Below are 21449 nucleotides of genomic sequence, written 5' to 3'. Positions count from 1 at the left end.
CTGAAGCCTCATCAAAAATGGTCTCAGTGGAAGGGTGGCTGTCAAGAAGCCATTCTTAGGAAATGAAACGGGGAGAAAAGGCTGAAGTAAGCCAAATTACACAAGTGGCAGCATGTTTTATGGTTTGATGAACTTTTTGATGAACTTTTGGTTCAAATCATCAACAATATGTACACAAGACATCGAAAGAAAGGTCTCTACACGAATCTGTTAAACACAGCTGAGCCTCGTCAGGGTATGGGGCTGCATGTCAACCAGTGAAATTGGGGATCTTGTTAAAATTGATTTTATTCTTCATTTTTAGAATGACAAACAAACTGCCAATTCATTAAAACACTCTCAGTTGTGGATTGGCCTCCCCAAAGTCCGGACCTCAACGTCCGGACTTTGGGACTCTGAATTAGCAGAGTGGGATTATTTTGACAGAGAACATAAGAAAAGGCAGCCAACATTCAAAGAAGAGCCTTGAATGTCCATTAAGGAGCCTGGAGAACTATTCCTAAAGATTACTTAAAGACATGACAAGAAAGCTTTCCTAAGAGAGTTCAGGCTGTGCTGAAGAATAAAGATACCAAAAATTGACTTTCAAAATTACTGGCATTGTACAAACTCCGTTTTTGGACTGTAGGTTCTATTGGCAGTCATTTACACGCGGGGTCTTGAGGAGTCTTGAGGGGTCGGTCAAGACTTTTAGACAGTACTGTACCTTGAAAAGGTCACGAGTTTGTCACAATACTGACACAGAGACACATACAACCATTCCCACTCACATGAATGAACACTAATTACAAACAAGCATGTGTTTGGACTCTGAAAAGAGACCATAGAAATGGAGGAAACCCATGCAAACATGCACGCTAAGCTATGTTTTTGCAATACAAGTAGGATAACGCAGATAAGCATCCCAGTTTTTTACTCAGTACCAGAAACAACAAACTGGTCCTATTGACAAGCAGACGGCCTGACCAAATTAGTGCTTTCCATATAAAAAGTTAACTACTATAGAAAATAGATATTGCTGCACATTATATTCTAAAACAGGTCACATAGTTACTAAAAGCATTGCAAGATGGCCACAAGCAGTCAATAACCACACAATATAACCACACTTCCTTCCATTTGATACACTACTCCTATCCTTGCTTCTCACTTTACTGAATCTTCAGAGCAAGATGTCTTAACAATGGCCCCCTCCCTGCACATAATTGACACATTTGAGCCAGTGACTTCAAAACTGTTATGCTCTAAAAATCATAAAAGCCCGCAAGAACTAGCTTGAACTTTTGAATGAACATTCCTGCTTGTACAGTAAACCTTACATTAAGGGTATAAAAGTTTTTTCCCCCTACATATGAAAAATAATGTCTGAGCTGAGGAGAGTGAGTGCACATCAGGGGTACACATAATGGGAAAAAAATGAGTTCAAAGTCTTGCAGGAAGACTTGCAGATCATATCTCGCCGAGCTTAAATGTAGCCGGTCAGATAAATTATGCCGCATCTTAAATGTTTTCCTCTTCGTTAACTTGCACTTTTCTTTCTTATGTGGTGTCACAGCTAGTTTAAAGAAGGTAGGAATGCTAATTAACTTGGCACATAAAGACTGTCTAGGAAGAGAAACGGCAGAAAAAAAAGATCTATAACAACCCATTGCTCTGTGGGATATTGAGGGATTCTCCGTCCCTCTCTCTCTCCCTCACTGTGGTAATGGGTTTTCTCTCCCTGGGCTGCCCAAGTACTGTATGTGTGTTGTTATACATGTTAATAGCCCAAAGGCGCACACATGCCCACAAACACAAATACAGACCACACATATACGTGGATATATATTAATTAATATGTACTGCCTGAGTATATAGCACTTAAAAGTTAAGCTAAATCCTTTCAAGCATGTCAGATAAGACACCTCCTTCCAGTTTCTGCAGAATGGTCAAAAATATCATGCAAATACTGTAACTACACACATGGACGTGTCTTCTGCTCTTCCTCGTATTCCCATCTACCTGACAACCATGTATGAAAAGCTGAGGACTTATGTATTCTAAAAACGTTTGTCTAGAGTAAGCAATATGTATCCATTAGTGACTTAAACAGAAACTGCCTCCCCTGCTAGCTGTTTGATTATAATTAAATTACATTCTTCCCCAGGGAAAGCAAAATCCTCATGTCTATGTGGTATGCCACAGTGGGAGCCGGTGACACAAAGCGACAGAGGGAGAGACAGAGGGAATGACAAATTATAAACACATGTAATTTAAACGATGCCGTTAAGGAATCAGGAGATAACTGCAGGGAAAACAAACTGCAGAGAAACATTTGAATGTGCAGCAGACACTGTCGCATCATGAATACTGTAAACATTCACAGCATTGCTCCTTTTTTGGGGGGGGGTTATTTGTATATATATTATTGTGGCTGTCTGTGCAAGACAAACAAACTAAACAAACAAAAAAAAAAGTTGCACAAAAATACTGCTAATTCGTTCGTTTATTTATTCATCGTGAGAACCGGCCGTGCGGCGCGTACGCTTTCATTGCAGTTCGATGGCAGGATGATAAGAGGGAAGGAGACCTTATGTATCAGCAGTCGAGTCGTTGTCGTAGGACAATCAAGGAACCTCGGGAGACAACTTGGCACACGCCACCTCTTCAACCACAGTGTTTGCGCTTTCGCGAGTTTGACAATCTGATTCGCCTCAAGGTCTGGGTAAGAAATGACTCGGGATTTCTCGTGTGGTTTTGAAAAAGTGATGAATTTCAATTATTCAGAAGGGTAAAAAGGAAGGAGGCTTTGAATGTCAAATAACAATTCGGGCAAAGAGGTGGTGGGTAAGAAAAAAACAACAAAAAGAAAAACAAGAGAGAGAGTGTGAGAGAGAGAGGAAGAGAGATGAAGAATATGAACAAATAAAAGACTAGAAGACATTGGAAACTTACTTGAATTAAGTCTGCAGGGACTGAATAAACATGCTATTTCAGCTTTGTTCCATGTTTCCCAGTGTGCTCTGAGTTGTGTTGTAATCTTTATTAAAACAATCCGTCTTCTTTCTCTCGTGGCAGCATTTTCACAAAGAACACAATCTCCACAGATGCATGAGCAGAAACGAGATGCATCAAGATACGCCAGCACACTGGATATGGTGGATTCTGTTTACATATTAAGGCTGCAGAAAAGATGCCGGTATATGTTCAAAAGGATGGGAGAGAAAAGAATTACACATGAATTTTCCTCCTCTCTGCCTTGATTCCAGCTGAATTCCTGGCTGAAAATGAGGGGGGTTCATTGCAGTTCATAGAAAGTCATGGTTCTGATCTTGTGCTGGAGGGAATACTGGTATCCCATTCTTTCTGATATGCAAAACTAGCGTCTGGATTTTGAAAAGAAAATCTTAAAACACACTGTTTGCTACTTGATGTATCTTCATCCCCAAATGAGCACCAGTGTTGCTTACAGGCAAACTCTTTTGTTAGCTTTCAAAATGTGCATTGACACACTGTGAGAATTAACTCAACATCATCTCGTTGCCGGCATTGTAAAGCTGGATTGTTTTGTTTGGGTTTTTTTCTTGTTTCTTTTTTCCCCCTTCGGTTTAGCACAGGTTTCTTTCAGATGGACAAGAGGGAAAATAAGAAACATGTAAATCCCACAACTAAGAACCTCTGCCACACCGAAGCATGCGCCATGAATATCAAGCACTGGTAATGAAGTCATTTGTTTGAGAGTTGCCAGGTCTCCCACCAAGGCTGGTATTCATTAGTCAGTCAGTGCCTCAGAAAACGCAGCTTCCCTGTGACTCACGCAGAATATAATTAGCATTTAAGTACATTTCACCTGTTTATGAAACGTGCGCCAGATCTTGAAAACACAAAGTCTGTTTATTTTTTTTTCCTGTTTCATCAGCTGCCACAGTAATGATAGCTAACGAAACGAACTGGGTTTTTATCACGTTACCTTTGTTAGCAAAATTCATTTGCATGAGCATCATTTTATGGAACGCTCCTTTGCCGTTTATGCTGGTTTGTGTTTTGTTACTATGCTTGCCTGATAAAATTAGCTGTCTCTAAGAAATGGATACATTCAATGAAAAAGACTCGAGAAGAGAAATGCAGTCATATATTCTGTTGGAAGCTGCACAGAGGAAGATTTATATAAACTACAAAGGAAGCTGGATACAGAATCTTGTGACAAGTTGCTGTCTTCCTGCTGCCATTGACCTCAGACCTGAACACTCACACTTCTATTTGCATGCATTTCACAGCTTCCTGGAGGTGTATCAATACCCGTTTTTGTGTAAGACATGCAAATATTGCAGCTTACCATTGACAGTAAGAGAAACCTCCTTCTCCCCTGCTCCAACACGTGGCACGACGGCACGGCAAACGTATTTCCCAGCGTCCTCCTGTCTCACGGATTTCAGTGTCAGGAGGTTCTCGTTGCTAAGAACCTGCGGCAAAGAAGTCAAAGATCATCAAATGTAGCGACTCCAAAGTCACCTTTGCATTTGTGATGCCAGCAAAGCAGCGCTAACAGAAGAAAAAAAAAAAAACAAGGCAGCACACGAACCATTTAATACCTTAAAGGTCACCTCTTCTCAATTATTAAAATCCAATTTAGGGTCTGAGCTCAGGCGAGTAAAGCTTTGGCCTTTAATGTTGACAAACGAAAAGGTGGAATGAGACTGAATTTGAGGATCAAATCAATGGATCTCACTTGAGAGCAGGTCACCAAGAGGCTGGGACAAAAAAAAAATTAGGTCTAATGGAATTTTACAAACCACTGAGCTATGATAGAAAAAAATAACCCAAAGTACTTTGCAGAAACAAGTTCAGGAATAATTACAAAAAAAAGTTTGCTCTCGGCTGTATTATGTGATTATATAAGGTTTAAGTTAGCCTTTATCAATGCAAACTGAAATACTCACCACCCCAGAGCCTCTTTTCATCCACACGATGGTAAGAGAGGGATTTCCTGTCCAGGCACAGTTGAACACAGCATCAGATCCAAGGTCAACCTGCAAGGACTGAGGCTCTGCAGCCATGCGAGGGCCAACTATTGGGAAAAAAACAAAACAAGAAAAACATCCATAGATCCATAAATAAAGACCCGAGTTCTTTGAGCTCAGTGTCAAAACATGCAACGCAGCAATGCATTATTCCGCTGCTGGCATTAAAGGAATGCATGTAGGATTACTGAAGGAGAAACTCACAGTAGACATCAACATTGCGGCTGATGTTGGTGCTGCCGAGAGGGTTGGTAACCTCGCATGACACAGGCTCCGTAAAGAAGGAGTGATCCACGATGACCTCGTATGTGTCCCCGGAGACCTCCTTAATTATACTTCCCCCTTTGGCCCACCTGGTGTTAGGATAGATGTCGGGAGGGGTTTGAGGAAAATTAAGGAAAAGGAGAAAACACATTAAGACAGGTTTCTCACACCTTCTTGTGTCGGTGGTGTTCCTTTTGTGTAAATAAATCATCATTCTGGGGCTGGTTTTCTGTGCTGGCTTCAGCATATTTTTGTGGCAGCCCTCCATGCAGTGACAAGCTCCCTGGCAACTCGGAGCAGACAGCACGTTCCTCATTACGCCAGACAGAGAGTGCCAGAGCACTACAGAATGACAAATGGTTAGCTCCTCCACCTTTGAAGACATTGCTTGACACGTACTGTATTAAACACAACAGCTGACGTTAATAAATTGGCATGGGATCGCATTAAAAAGCATCTGTTTGTGTTTGTGAATGATAGCCGGTGTGACGATGACACAGACCCCCCTCACCCGACATGTCCAGGTGAGACTTTTATGATGTCACGGGCAGTGGCGTCTCACTCGGCGTGGCGCGGATGGCTCACTGCTGCCGCGACAGACAAGGCCCATTTATAAAAATGAAGCAAAGGCGCATGTGGATGTGCAGGATCGCTCTGGAAAAATTTAGACAGTGCTGTGGGGCATGCAATGCATCATGCACGCTGATATCTTCCACAGTAAATATGTGGCTGCATGCTGATGTGGCAAATGAAAACAATGACAGCGGTGCCAGTGCTTGTCTCCATTTTATATTCCTGCCAGAACCGAGAAGAGTTTTCATGGGATAGGGAACTCATTTGTTTTCCATGGCTAAGCTGGCCCCATGCTTGACTAAAAATCATTTAAATGAGAACAGATTACCTCATTCAATCAGTAAGTGAATTGAAGCAGAATTCTAATTGGGCTTCATGGGATTTTTTTTCTTCTTTCCCATGCTCGCTTATTTTAGGCAGTAGATCTTTTCCGAGCCGTGTTTTTGTGTGACAACAATACAACTGAGAGCACTGCAACACCTGCGTTTCCAAAAATAATGAAATTAGGGCAGACAGGTGTTTTAGGCCTGTCTAATCAAGTAGTATTGATGTTTACGAACTGGTCAGCTCGTGGGAGGATTACAACACACAAACTGAATATAACACAGTATGGCTGTAAATCTGCAAAGTCCAATCATTCGAGTAGCAGAGCATTACCCACAGTGATACTTAGGATTCTACGTAGATTCTATACATTTCCAGACAAAAATAATGTGAAAACCATTATGTTAATGATGATGACTGCTGATGTTCCCATCATTCTGAATATGATTATTATTTTTTCAGCTGCTGTTTAGATGACTTGGATGATACAGATGTTGATGGCGAAGACGTTATTAATTACACTTGCGATGTTCTGGTAATCAGGATGAAGACAATAATAATGATGATTAGGATGATGACAATGATGATGTCGATGATGACACTGATTACTGAACAAAGATCATGATGAAGGAGGATGAAGTACAGGAATTAGACTGGCAAACGGTTCCCAGTTTACTCTTGCTCTTGGAAGCAGCTACTGACAAAACCAAGCAGCAACTTCCAGCACTGAAGAAAAATGAAACTAAAGTGGGTCAAGTGGCTGGCCACTTGATGTTTGCTCCAAGATTGAGTGAATCCCCATAGAACTTCATTTTAAACAGCAGAAAGAAATAAGTAACTAAGGCGGTAAGCCAGTCTTTCAAAAAACAGTTTGTGTACACTCATCATGTGGATGAATTTCATGGTAACTTTGGCCTTTTAAAGATTGCTTTAAACTTTTCTCTTATCAGGTTGTAATAATAATATTAACAGCATATACCTTTAAAGATTTTAAAAGCTAGGATTGGGTGCATTATTTATTTAATTTATTAAATGATTTATTTTCTCTAATCCACACAGGGTAAAAAGTATGGTTTGACCCTTGGTTAATGTCCGTTAGCAAGTTGCACCTCGACCAGATGCTTTTAGTAGCCATCAGCAAGCTTCTGGCATAATTCTGGCTGGATATTTCATCGCCCCTCTTGGCAGAATTTGTCGAGTTCATTTAAATTAGTTGGTTATTTGGCACACACCCGGCTTTTCAACATAGTCGGCAAATTTTCAAGGGTTGAGGTCGTTAAATAAATTAATAGAACTAATTTTCTTTAATGTGTTCTTGAAATTCAGAAAAAAGCATGAAATTCAAGAGCAAAAAAGAGCATAAAAGGATAAAGTGTAACAGTTCAAGTAAATTTCACAAGTTATAAACCACGAAGATTATTTGATCCGAAAGCTTTGAAACAAGTAAAGTGACTCAGTAGATGGCTCATGACTGAAGATAAAGAGCAAAAACAACACAAACAGTGATGCTATGACATCTGCATTTACATAAGACTATGCCACCGTTTAACTTTACCAGGGCATACTGTAGGAGTCGTAATGGGGTAAGCACAGATGTTCGGGCAGCCGGCTGCTCCCGAGTGGAGGCTGCGGCTGCCAGGTTTGGGAGCCTTTGACAGTGTTAGAGGGAGCAGAGACAGAACGCCGTCGTCCGCGGGGAGCATGGAAGCTCTGTTGGTGTGCTGGGCCTTGTCCAAGGCTCATGTCTAAACATAGCTGGAGCAGGCTAACACAAACACCTGCATTCCCTTTGGGAGGTTAGAAGGGCCAGTGCGAGCTTACTCAGTAGCTGACTCACTTTACACTGCTGTGTTCTATTCAGGGATTTGATTCAGACAAAGGGTGTGAATCCTGTGTGCCTGAGTGTCTCTGTGCATGGGCATGTGTCTACGTGTGAACGTGCAGGTTTGTACAATGTGTGCGTGTGTTTGTTATGTTCATGGGTGTGTAAGTTAATAGTGTTATACAGATAAAAGGTCTGCCGTTAATGGAAGCAGAGGATGAAAGTGACGTGGAGTTGGGGAGGGGGGTGTATTTGCTGAATGTGATTAAGGCAATAAAACAATAACAATTAAATTAGGCAGGTATCTGTACCATCAGCATTGAGACTCACAGTAAATCAGGCCCTACAGTTATTATCAGCATGGTTAAGCACGGCACAGCGCCGTTCTATTCTGCCTTCCATGCATATTGAAAGTGATGACTACTCTCAGAGGAACGTAAAATAAATATGCAGGTTTAGTAATAGCGTAAAGCCATTTTGACATGGACATAAATTATAGAGCTATTTTTTGATCTATGGAGAAACCGAAGCAGGATCTACAGATATCGATTTGACAAATAGACAAGTGTTTTGTGGGTCCTTAAAAGTTTAGGATAACCTCAAAAAAGTTAGGAATATTTTAGACCAACCAACTTTTCCAAGGTGCAGTCAGGGACTTTTTTCCCCACACAATCCAGATTTGTCTAGCAGTTTACTCATTTAGATTTATGCCAAGCTTTAGGTGGGGGCTATTAAAAACAGTTTAGTTTAGTCTGAGCTTTTTTACTTCCCTCACCTTGACTTGTATATTTGTAGAAATGGTGCATGATGGTGCGTTGGCAAATATGCTCTGAATTACAGAGACAATTATTTTTGGCATTTTTGTACATAACATTTTCTCTTATTTCAATGAGGATTATGGTGAATGTAAAAATTAGCCATGTCCCAAGTTTGTATTGATTTTGGGTATGGTCACAGCAGCGTAAGCCATGCAAGCGATCCATCCAGCAGTAGCAACAACAACAGCGCTTAAGTGTTGGGAGGACTGGGATGTTATTTGTTACAGTGTCATGCAAAGGAATGGGTTTTGTTGTTGCTCTGTGCACAGCTATGCTGTATCGGCAGATGAGGGACCTGATTTGCTTTGTTTGTTATTCTTTCTCTTCTCTCTGGTGGCTTCTTGTTTGGATCCGAGAAAACCTTGTGTGCTAGCTGCGTGATTCTGATGTTTGCCAGTTATCTCTCCCAACCATTATAAACAGTAATGAAGATGTTCCAACCCACTCGTCTTCCCCTCCTGGAGTATGTTGATTCCCTGACTGCCAGCGGAAACACATGCCAGTTACTCTTATTTCACTCTTTTGAGCATTGCATTGCATCTTCACTTCCAACAGTCCCCTTCTTTCCTCTTTGCTCTTGAACTGTGATCTCTCACAAGTTCAAGCATTTCAGGTATGGAAATATATCTTATTACCGTTGCTATGTTTAAGCACAAGAGGTTATGAACAGCAGAAGGCACCATTCCTTTGACTAGTGCCCCCACTATCTTGGGTCTGTGTCTCAGGAGTCTATTGAACTGGAGGATGGCAAAGTGGTGCAGTGCACACTGGGAATGGATGGCACTCCCGGGAATGGAGAAGAAACCATCCGTCTAAGAACTCTTGTGTCCTTGTACTATATCTGATCTGGGGTAGACAGAGTGTATTAGTACTGAATAATGGCCCCACACTGCTTGACCAGCTTCCTGCTCTCCTCTGTGATATTGTTCTCTAGAGGGGAAATTTGTGAGGGTCTCTCCCTAGTCAAAGCCTATCAGGCAAGCAATATGATTCCCAAAATTTCTCAGTCTACCGTGACCTGAACGGCAACGGTCCATGGAAGTCCTAAAGTGCTTGTACAAATTGCAGATAAATCTGAATGAGGGACTATGAAACTGTGTAACTGTCAAAAAGAGTACAATTTTAAATAATGGCAATTATTAGTCTGATTATGGTTTCTAAATCCCACTGTGGATTGTGCCAATAACAGTGGGGCGAGGAGAAAGAAAGGAAAAGAAATAATAAGATTTAAAAGAGGGGATATGGCAGTTTTAGTCTCTTTTCTCTCAAGCTTTAAGCATAGCTTCCAAACCATTTTTCCTTTTTTAGTTTGTCAAACTAGAAGAAAAAGTTATCTCAACTGCCATTGAATTTTAGCTCTCGATACCCCGGGGAGAAGTCTGGCTCTCGCATTGATCCAGTCTTATAACAATAGAGGTGAAATCCCTTTTGCAGGTAAGATAGACGTTCTGTCTCTGCTGTGCACCTACACAATCAAATACAAACCTTGTTTTCCACAATATCACTGCCCTTCCTCCCCTTTTCTTTTTCAAAAGGGCAGGATCCATCAAAAGGCAACATCTCTGTTTTGCCACCTGTGAGTATGTTGTACATCCATTTCATTTCCCAGTACCATTACAAGATTCTGAGCCAGCCAATTCCCTTTGCTATCGATTTCACTCCATTTATTTTTTGCCGGGTTTTAAAAACCTCCCACACAGAAAACCATCTCTTGACAAATCACTTCAGTATTACACTTCTGGAAGGCTGTGCGAAGGCTTTATGAGAATAATTAATGTCCACTTTCTTGTGCCATTACAATTACTGATGTAAGAAAAAAAATAAACACAGGCTAACATGTACAACTGAGAATAAGCCAAGATTTAATAGACAAAGAGGGCAACTGCTGAGGAAAAGCAGTGCATTAGAAATTAATTGTTTCTGTTTTTACTTTGATATTAAACCTGCCAGGTTAGTTGAGTGGTTACGTGGCCACCAACATATGGGTTAAAATAGATACTTGAATGAACTTTACCATTATTTTAATGCACTCTAATGTAATCTAATGGCTTGATGATATTTTATCAATACTTTGTCTGGCAGTCTACTTAAAAAACAGAAAAAAGAGAAGATTTGTTGGTCTGGCTGAAGCACGAGATGTGTATGTCTGACAAATACACAGAACAGATTTGAAGTAAACACACAGTATTCAGCCTTCTAAGCTTGTATAGTTGCAGTACAATAAAAAAAACGGGAGGGGAAAATAAAAACCTCCAAACGCTTCTTATTTGAACAGCGGCTTCAAAAACGATGAAATCCCATGACATTTTGGACATCTTTTGGCTCTTGGTACTTTAGATAAAATGAACTGAAAGGGATTTTTGTCAACAACCTTGACATAACAGCTGAAACTGAAAACATGTTCTGAAAACTGTCAGCAAACTTCCCGAAGATGAAAGAAAGCATATACGGGCCCCGGCGATGTTATCAGTCTTCAAGCCATTCAAGTGGTTTTCAGTGGCACCCTAATCTGTCCCTTTTGCTGCACTGGGCCGCTGAAGAACCTTTGCATTCTTGCACAGACACACAGATTTCCCAAATCTGCGGTCTTTGTCCCTTTTAAAGGCATCCAAATACACAAATATGTCTCTGCCCCGCACCACTCAGAAGCACCCGTCACATTGCTTCACAGTGGTGACAACATAAGATAAGCTGGGATCTGTCTACAAGAACTTGCGTTTCTTTTTTAATTAGACTAATGTCTGCCTCGTGATGAAGAGTTTGCTCATTCTGATCTGTTAACTTCGCTCTTTATTCTGTTCTAATGTGATGATTTAACCTTCCTCCGAGTGAGTCAGTAAAATTACTACATCTTGTGACACATCTTGCTGTGACCCTCACAATAAAACACTGAATCCAAGCGCGATAATAATATCCAATCTTTCAAACATGTGACTCATTTAAAAATACAACGAAAATAAAAATTATGTACGAGCCCTGCACGAAAACACTACGGGACATTTCAAGTTCAAGGGAGGTGAACAGGTCTACAACAAAGCCCTGCACTGGTTTATTGCAGCTCAGTAAAACATGAAGTTTTCTAAGGTGTATTTTTTGCGAAACGTTCCTTTTCGTCTCTTCATTTTAAAGTGTGGGCATATATAATGGTGTCATGACATCATAAGGAGCTGGCTGACAATGATGAATGTGATCAATAATGAAGCGTTAATTCCGACTCTGTGTGAAAATGTATCATCCGCTAGCAACATCAATTAGAAAAGACGTCATTTAAAGTTTACCGCGGTGCGTTGTTCTTGTACACTATATTATCATGGTTTGAGCATTCATGACTTGTTTTCGTACTCTTTAATGATCTCACCTGTAGTGTGTGACAGGAGGGTTGGCCTTTGCGGAGCAGTGGAATTTTACGAGGTTGCCCTCCAGAACAGGCTGAGGCTCCACCGAGAGATTTACAAGTGGGAGATCTATAAAAACATAGAGACACAAAGACAACCAATTACCGAACTGGCAGCCTCCTCAAACATGCTGCAGTGAACTGTAAACCTGAGACAAACACTTTGTTGTCAACACTGTTTGTGGCTGAAAAAGACTCAGCAAGAAAAGTGAAAATTATGTCTAATTTTGCAAAGGAGACAAAATACCCTTATAAATAGTGGGGGAAACATGCAGCCTCAAAATACAAGACGACCCGCTCCACCCTGCTTTCCTTTAAGCTTGTTGGTGTGGCAGGTGCTGGAGAGGGGGTGTGGCTTGTTTTCCAATCATCAAGGCTGGCAATACCTGGTCTCACTGGACCGGTGCTCTGCAGATATCCTTAGAGCGTAGCTGCTATGTGGCTCCCCAAGGCACCGTTTTGGATTATGGTTTGCTTTCTTGCACTAGCATGCAACACTGCATACACCATTTCATCACTCAGGCGCTCACTTATACCACTCATCATACTGGCCACACACACCATGGTTAGTTTAAGACTGTTCTTTGTTTCATTAATTTAAAACAAACAAGTTTTTAATTGGCTTCTGTGCGCATCTGCCTTTTTGTCCTGGCTGTGCAGTCGGGTTCATGACAACAAGGACTAATTAATTTTATTTAGAAGGACCCAGATTTGTCCAAAAACTGATTTAGCTGTGCAGGGTTGACAAAATGCTAGAATTTCAAACTCAAACTGATACCCCCAACAACAAAAAAACAACAACAACCCCCCCCCCCCCCCCCCCCCCCCCCCCCAAAAAAAAACCCCCCCAAAAAAACACCTGACACGGTGTTTGATACTACAATTAAAAAAAAAGACAAAAATACTTAAATACTTAAAAAGAAAGTACAATAACGTCAGTGACAACAGTATTTTCAAGCGGTATGATATACTGTAAAACATTTATAAAATGAAATAAACACGGTTAAACACATATACATGTATGTGTGAGTATTACATATACTGTTGTATAAAAAGAAATACAGCAGTTTGAGGTAGTTCTATGCTTGGCGACATATTTTTGTTGTTAAACAGATGTGGCTTGTAAGGTTGGCTGCCACTGTTTCTGTCTAGTTGCTGGTAGACTTTTCTCTGCGTCACTCTGGGACTTTACCAGAAACTGAACCTTTTTTAGATTTTAGATTTTGAATTTTAGATTATTAACATTCAGACAGTCAGGGCCAGCGCTGCTTGCTGCTTAGCTCCCATGTCAACGTTATATTAGCCACAGCTGCTAGCTACTTAAGCTGCATACAAACAGGAAGTGATTCTCATCAATGTGGGAACCCCAAACCGATGGAAAATGAACGACAATCTCTGGGTGAAATAATCGCAGGTCACTGGAAGTTTCCTCTAATTCCAGGCGAGCGAGTGCAGAATACCACTGACTGAAAAAAATGACCTCGTAGCAAATATGTTACGACATAACCTAGGACACCAGAGCCTGTTTGTCGGGGTTATGTTCGCTGTAAAACTCTTGGTCAATGAGCAAACTGCTACCCTAACCCTACCCTTCTCTCACTACCCCACCGTTAACCATAACTTAAATCAGACTGTACTTATGGTTAGGGTGTTGACAATGCTAACCATAAGTAAAATGCTCCAAAATAAAAACAACAAGTAAAAGTCATTTAAATCTGGTGGTCTTAAAATAGATTACAGTGGTAGTTAGAGCAGTTGTGACAAGTTAGCATAGTTTGTTCTCCTAAGTTTTTCAAGCCATATTGTAACCCTGTGAGGTGTAGTTCATCACAAGTGCTAACACTAACCCCAACTTTACCCTAACCCAGTATTTTTAGGGAAAAAAGTAAATAGACTTTGATGTGTGTCAAATAGAATGATTTTTAATTACCTCGCTGCCAAGACTTGCAGAAGAGAGTGTTAAAAACACAAATGACATATTCTCATTGTGCAGAATTAGCAGGGTTAATGCTGGGGTTGGTGTTGTGCCCAAAGACGGCTAATATTCATACAGCTCATGAGAAGACTGGGCGCTGTTGTTAAGTAACGCTGTAGTGTGCTTCACAGGTGTGGAGGATAACATGCTATTTTTATTCTCAAATATTATTTCTAAGGAGCAAATCAAAGGAAAACTTGACTTGATAATGAGTTTCGGCTAACGGCAATTTGCACACAGTGAATAGTCCACAGTGCAATACGCTGCAATTAAAATAATGTTATAAGGTACAATTAAAATGGGTGTTACAATTAAAAATATTCACATTATGCAAAATTAATAAACAACTTAATTTGTCCTAATTGACAAAGGTGGGATTCTTTTTGAAGATGTGCGTTCATTTCCATATCAAACCCGTCCCGTGTGAAACAAGCAGCTATTTACCTCACCGTTTCACAGACGGAGATTCATTCAGCAGGGTTTCTGTAATTTTACTGGGTACATTTTGTTCAGTGTTGAGAAAATTATCATTTAATTTATAAATAACCAGTAGTTGTTCAAGTGTATTAGTATTATTACTGGCAAATCAGGTGAACAAAGTGTTTTGAATTACAACTATTTTTATCCCTTGACTGTAAGTTAGTAAAACCAAATGTAATCTAAGACATGGTGTTATGTGGAAGCACTTTTTTCTGGGATACTAGTGGAATACTGGTAAGGCAGCAGCCACCAGGGGAAAGCGCTGGATCTGAGTTTGTTGCTGGTGTAGCCATCTGTTTCAAAGTTATAGCTGCTCTATGTTCAGAAAAAAAAAAAAAAAAGCTAAAGCACCAAGCAGGAACTGTGTTTGGATGTGGATGAAGAGCAGTGTGTTCGGCAAAGAGATTCCACACAGAATTAAAGAAACACCCAAACGCCACTGAAATGAAGCCAAACAACTTTGTGTATAGTTATGAAGCGTGATTCTGTAAGACTGTCTGTGTGTGTGTGTGTGTGTGTGTGTGTGTGTGTGTGTGTGTGTGTGTGTGTGTGTGTGTGTGGGTATGAAGTGCAGGAAAACTGCTTTTTACCCTGTGGCTGTGCAGATGCTCTAGGCTGGCTCAGCTGCCACAAAAACCCAGAGAGGGGGGTGGTCCAGGTGTCATATTCCTTCCTACTCGCACACCATATTCCCCATCAGCAGACTCATTTCCCTCCAGAACAGTCCTCCCCCCCTCCCACCCCCACCCCACCTCCAACCACCCACCAACTACTCTACCATGAGCTCTTCAAATCCACGAGCTCCACCTGTGCCAGCTCTCCCTGGGCCAATAAAGAAAACAACAATACTGCGGATGGAACAACCGAAGGCCACAGTCAACCAGGCACCGAGCGGCGAACTGTGTTTGTGAGCAAAGGCAGACATTCAAGGGGTTTTGTGTGCATATGAAAGTGCACATGGGTGTACGTCCTAATAAAACAGGAAAGCCATCCATGCCTCGAGCAATAGTGTTAGCTGCCCAGTACATTTTTTTTCTTAACGTTGCAAGCTGTTAATTGCGTGGACTAAACTGTGGGCAGAGGGGACCTCAGGGGTAAAATGACAGACGTGGCAGTGGTGGAGATGGTAATAAAATTCAGCAAGAATGTGCAAGAGTACAGAGAGAGGCATACATAAAAAGAAAGCAAGAGAGATCTGACGGATGTGTCTATGCTGATAGACACAGTAATGTAGAAGCTAATTCAGAAACCATTTTCACTAAAAATATTCCTGAACTGTCCTTTTTAACTATGCCAACCTCTTTCTGGCCGCCAAGAGACTTCTAAGGACACAAATGCTCATTACTGTCTCCCCGGCTACAAATTAATGTTCTTTTCAAATGATTGAACTGACCCTCCCTTAAAAAATCCCCCCACTTTCTCTCAGCAAGTGGTAATGTCATGAGGATTTTACATCTATAAGTTACACCAGTAACTTCCTGGATAGCTCCATATCCCCCAAGCCGGAAGCAAAGACAGCCATGGGAGCAACAGCCGTCAAAAGTCTATCAGCAGTGCCCTGGGTGTGAATAAGGGACTGTAGCTTGTCTAACCACTGACCTTTTAGATATGACAGACATCTACTTAATAAAGTCCATTTGCTGCTATGATGTATAAATGCATGAGTTGCTGAGCGAGGGCATTTGAGGCATGATGCGACAGCACATCAATATGCAAGACTGTTAATTCCCAACATTTGTCAAGAGAGTAGTAGCAAGGGAGAGACAGAGAGACAGAGAGAGAGAAAGGGGGAGGAACGGATGAAAAGAGGAAAAGGGGAATCGTAGGACTGATCGGAGCTTCTGTGAAAACAACAGGATGAATTGGGGAGGGTGGTGTTATAGTTGGCCGACAGCTTTTGATCGGTTAGTTCAAAGTGGAGACCAGATGGTGTTTTTGGAACAATCTTCCAACTTCTCTGTTTCCTGGAGATCGTGCCAGCAAAAAAATGCTTTTTTCCCCTTTCTTAAAGCTCAATTTCCAGTCTCTCTGGGTCATTGCAGACAGCTGTTCTCCAGTAGGACCGACCTCAAACTCCAGTAGCGTCAGATGCCTATGAAGGCTGGGAAAGCTGTTTGTGGGCCGCCCGCTCGTGGCTTCTAGCCTTAACGATATGGGCGCACTGTCATGTGGCTGGCTGAGTGGAATACTGCAGAGAGGAACAGACTGACTGACAACCTGAGGTCTAACATTGATCATCTGCTGTTCACATGAGTAAATTCATTGAGAATTTAGCGAGTTTAATGAAGGCAGATGTTATTATTCAATTCATACAGGCGCTTAAATGTGTGCTTCCTCTAGCACATCTGTAGCCAATTACATTCCTGACCATCTCAGTTTTGTTGCTGATGCAAGGGTACGAGCCAGAGATGCTTTATAGCATCTGTGATGTGTTTGGGGTAATGAAAATGTAACATTTAGAAACGATATCTTCACACAGCTTAACATATAAGGAAGATAATTCTGTGCAGATGCATCATAATTCAGAGCATTTTTGTGCCCCTTTACCTTTTTACTCAGTCCTTCTCACTTACAAATTCTTTCTCAGATAAATTTGCCATTATCTGCTTAATTAAGCACGGAGAGCATGTAGCAAAGCAAGCTACCAAAACAAATCCTCCCCAATTGCACATCTGCATGTTCTTTATTAATTAGTCTCAACAAATGGCATTCATTTTTCCCCCACATGGCTCAGCTTGTTTGCAATGCAAACACATGGAAAACCTTGGTTTTACCCGTCCCTTGTGCATTAATTTCCCACTAGCCTATGTGTTTCAAAGCATATTTCTATGTGGGGCACTGCTTTGCAAAGTATGCAACTGGACTAGAAAATGTTTGAGGAATATTTTAAATAGTTTGATGAGTGGGAACCAGCGGGACATGAAACTGTGGCACCAGAATCGTATTTCGCTGCAGTGATATGATGGAAGGGTAGGGGAGTTTACTGATCTAAGTCCAAAGAGCGTATTGCAAGTTCAGTCATGCTGCTGCAGAAAACAGCATCGGGGGTAGCCACCCTTCTGCTATCAAATAATTAAAGTCAGCTAATGGACTTGTATGGACAACTGTAGTCAGCAGTCTATCCAGGATTGTGAATCGCCTCTGTTGGCTCTAAATCCCTCTCATTTTGGCAACATCACCAGCGCGCACTGTATTTAGATGCAAATTTGTCCAAACCTGGGTCAGATAGCACATGGATGTTGAAGGGAATAAAAAAAAAATGCTGAAGTGGGTGTAAATCATTTCAGTAATGATAAAAGAAAAGAAAGGTTGGTAAATGCATTGGGTTTTAGACGGGTTTAGGCTGTAGAGCAGTGCGCTGGGTCGTGTTTCGATTACGCTATTAGTGAAAAAGGGTACCTGAGCGTAGAAGCCGGCAGAATGGCAAATGTTGAGAGCGGCAGAGGGAATGAGAACGCTTTAATTACTTTTGTTGTCATTCGTATCGTCTCACTAATGTGGCCAATTAGATAAGTCTAGGCGGGAAAAGAAGTGAGACTGTTCATTAATTAATTGTGGTATTTACTCACAACTAGACATCCAACAGGGGTTACCAGCATATATATATACAGGGAGTGCAGAATTATTAGGCAAATGAGTATTTTGTCCACATCATCCTCTTCATGCATGTTGTCTTACTCCAAGCTGCATAGGCTCGAAATCCTACTACCAATTAAGCATATTAGGTGATGTGCATCTCTGTAATGAGAAGGGGTGTGGTCTAATGACATCAACACCCTATATCAGGTGTGCATAATTATTAGGCAACTTCCTTTCCTTTGGCAAAATGGGTCAAAAGAAGGACTTGACAGGCTCAGAAAAGTCAAAAATAGTGAGATATCTTGCAGAGGGATGCAGCAGTCTCAAAATTGCAAAGCTTCTGAAGCGTGATCATCGAACAATCAATCGTTTCATTCAAAATAGTCAACAGGGTCGCAAGAAGCGTGTGGAAAAACCAAGGCGCAAAATAACTGCCCATGAACTGAGAAAAGTCAAGCGTGCAGCTGCCAAGATGCCACTTGCCACCAGTTTGGCCATATTTCAGAGCTGCAACATCACTGGAGTGCCCAAAAGCACAAGGTGTGCAATACTCAGAGACATGGCCAAGGTAAGAAAGGCTGAAAGACGACCACCACTGAACAAGACACACAAGCTGAAACGTCAAGACTGGGCCAAGAAATATCTCAAGACTGGTTTTTCTAAGGTTTTATGGACTGATGAAATGAGAGTGAGTCTTGATGGGCCAGATGGATGGGCCCGTGGCTGGATTGGTAAAGGGCAGAGAGCTCCAGTCCGACTCAGACGCCAGCAAGGTGGAGGTGGAGTACTGGTTTGGGCTGGTATCATCAAAGATGAGCTTGTGGGGCCTTTTCGGGTTGAGGATGGAGTCAAGCTCAACTCCCAGTCCTACTGCCAGTTTCTGGAAGACACCTTCTTCAAGCAGTGGTACAGGAAGAAGTCTGCATCCTTCAAGAAAAACATGATTTTCATGCAGGACAATGCTCCATCACACGCGTCCAAGTACTCCACAGCGTGGCTGGCAAGAAAGGGTATAAAAGAAGAAAAACTAATGACATGGCCTCCTTGTTCACCGGATCTGAACCCCATTGAGAACCTGTGGTCCATCATCAAATGTGAGATTTACAAGGAGGGAAAACAGTACACCTCTCTGAACAGTGTCTGGGAGGCTGTGGTTGCTGCTGCACGCAATGTTGATGGTGAACAGATCAAAACACTGACAGAATCCATGGATGGCAGGCTTTTGAGTGTCCTTGCAAAGAAAGGTGGCTATATTGGTCGCTGATTTGTTTTTGTTTTGTTTTTGAATGTCAGAAATGTATATTTGTGAATGTGGAGATGTTATATTGGTTTCACTGGTGAAAATAAATAATTGAAATGGGTATATATTTGTTTTTTGTTAAGTTGCCTAATAATTATGCACAGTAATAGTCACCTGCACACACAGATATCCCCCTAAAATAGCTAGAACTAAAAACAAACTAAAAACTACTTCCAAAAACATTCAGCTTTGATATTAATGAGTTTTTTGGGTTCATTGAGAACATGGTTGTTGTTCAATAATAAAATTATTCCTCAAAAATACAACTTGCCTAATAATTCTGCACTCCCTGTACAGAGACATCTACATTTTTGGTGAATACACTGCTAATTGAGGATATTTGTTAATTTGCTGTCTTACTGACAATGAGTCGAGACCATCAATATCCGTTTTATCTCACTGCTTTCAATAAACAGCTATCGCATGAAGTGTCAGGTAAATAATTGAAAAACATTATATCTCTGGCTTTTTGGCATCGCTTGACAAAAAGATCCATAATAACCTTTCAGCAGTTCCAGTTAGTGGGAACTGGACTCCATCCTCTCTGTTTTTTGTTGTTTTTTTTACCCATCATAGATTTTTTTCAGACCAGATTATTTTATTTCCACTCCTATTTTTTTATTTTCGATCAGAAAAATAAAGTTACAGTAAAGCAAATATAAATATTTGTCATTAGGTTTGTCATTAATATCATTCAGTTACCTCATTTGCATTGCAAAGCTGGCATTGTTTCACATATCAGTTATAGAAACATGATATCAACCAAGACAACATAACCTGGCATAACTTTGTCTTATGTGGTTGCTTCTAACGTTGGCTGTCATGAAGCTGTTATGAAACTATTATTAATTACAGTTTCCCTGACCTGAGAGTAAATTGGTTCAATTTGGACTAGTCATTAAAATGTCATTAAGTGTTGCTACATTTTTAAATGACTTTTAAATACCTTATTAAAGGCAATAGGCAGTGGGACAGTTTTCTTTGTGGACTTGCAGAACTAATATTTGGCTTGGCAGCTGGGTAAACAGGTCTCTCTATGAGAGCCAGGCTTCCAGGTTGAGGCTGTTTATTTATTTTGAACACAGAAGCTCAGTCGTAGTGCTGTTGCCTTACACCAACAGGGTCCTGGCCATGAACTAGGGGGGCTCTGGAGTTTACATGCAACCCCCCCTCAATGTAAGTTCTCATAATATGCAGCAAATATTAGTCCATTAGATGGTTGTTACCAGCTAATGAAAACTTGTATTGTCTTTCTAAGAACATTAGCATTGCAGTCATAGCCATCTTAACAAACAGCAGCTTATGTGCTAATACTCAAAGGCTTAATGCTTACTATGCTATGTGAAAATAAAATGTTATGAGCTTCACATCGGTAGCTTAATTTGCTATTCTGCTTCTTTAACTCTCCACACGGCCCAACCACAGCAATTTCAAGAGGGCGAATGCTGGACACAAATTTCACAAAGGACCTAAAAAAATACAGCAACAGTGACAGCATATCAGTACAAAAAAGCATAACGGTAACAATGTAATCAGAGTTCAAAAAAATAATTGTAATTTTATATTATTTAAGAACATCACATAGGCTTAATTGTTTACATTTTGAGTGACATTCACATGACCCTGGTTTAAAAGTAGAATCCAGATACAGTTCAATGTTATGGAAGTCAAAGGAAATGCAGCAACACTTGATCATACTCAGCTTAAAGAGGTGCAGTACTGAATCATCAGTGTCTGCCTTGCATTTTTTCTACAAACACTTAACTCTGAAACAATTATGAACATGTATTACATTCTTACGCATGCCTGGTTTTTCCTCTAAAATAGAACACCCAAGAACAACTGTAAAGCAGAAACTGCAGAGTTACATATAACTCATAAGGTGACAGGAAGCTCCTGAAGGAACCCTTGCCTTGATAG

At 40.9% G+C, this 21449-nt stretch overlaps 1 protein-coding gene across 8 annotated transcripts in view; it reads right to left on the bottom strand.

The window, feature by feature from the left end:
* kirrel3b (kirre like nephrin family adhesion molecule 3b) overlaps positions 1-21449 on the bottom strand; it is a 167200-nt gene that overhangs the window by 20990 nt on the left and 124761 nt on the right. For all 8 annotated transcript variants that reach the window (XM_084949822.1, XM_084949823.1, XM_084949826.1 and 5 more), the window contains exons 7-10: positions 12160-12265; positions 5205-5353; positions 4920-5047; positions 4316-4442 (exon numbers count right to left, since the gene is read on the bottom strand). In XM_084949822.1, the coding sequence (XP_084805948.1) occupies positions 4316-4442; positions 4920-5047; positions 5205-5353; positions 12160-12265 (510 nt within the window). The remainder of the gene's footprint in view (positions 1-4315; positions 4443-4919; positions 5048-5204; positions 5354-12159; positions 12266-21449) is intronic.

The sequence above is a fragment of the Perissodus microlepis genome, chromosome 14 (assembly GCF_051167445.1).
Source record: "Perissodus microlepis isolate ML-2025 ecotype Zambia chromosome 14, ASM5116744v1, whole genome shotgun sequence".
Taxonomy (NCBI): Eukaryota; Metazoa; Chordata; class Actinopteri; order Cichliformes; family Cichlidae; genus Perissodus; species Perissodus microlepis.
The sequence above is the reverse complement of the archived record's forward strand: the minus strand, read 5'-3'. Positions and strand labels throughout refer to the sequence as shown.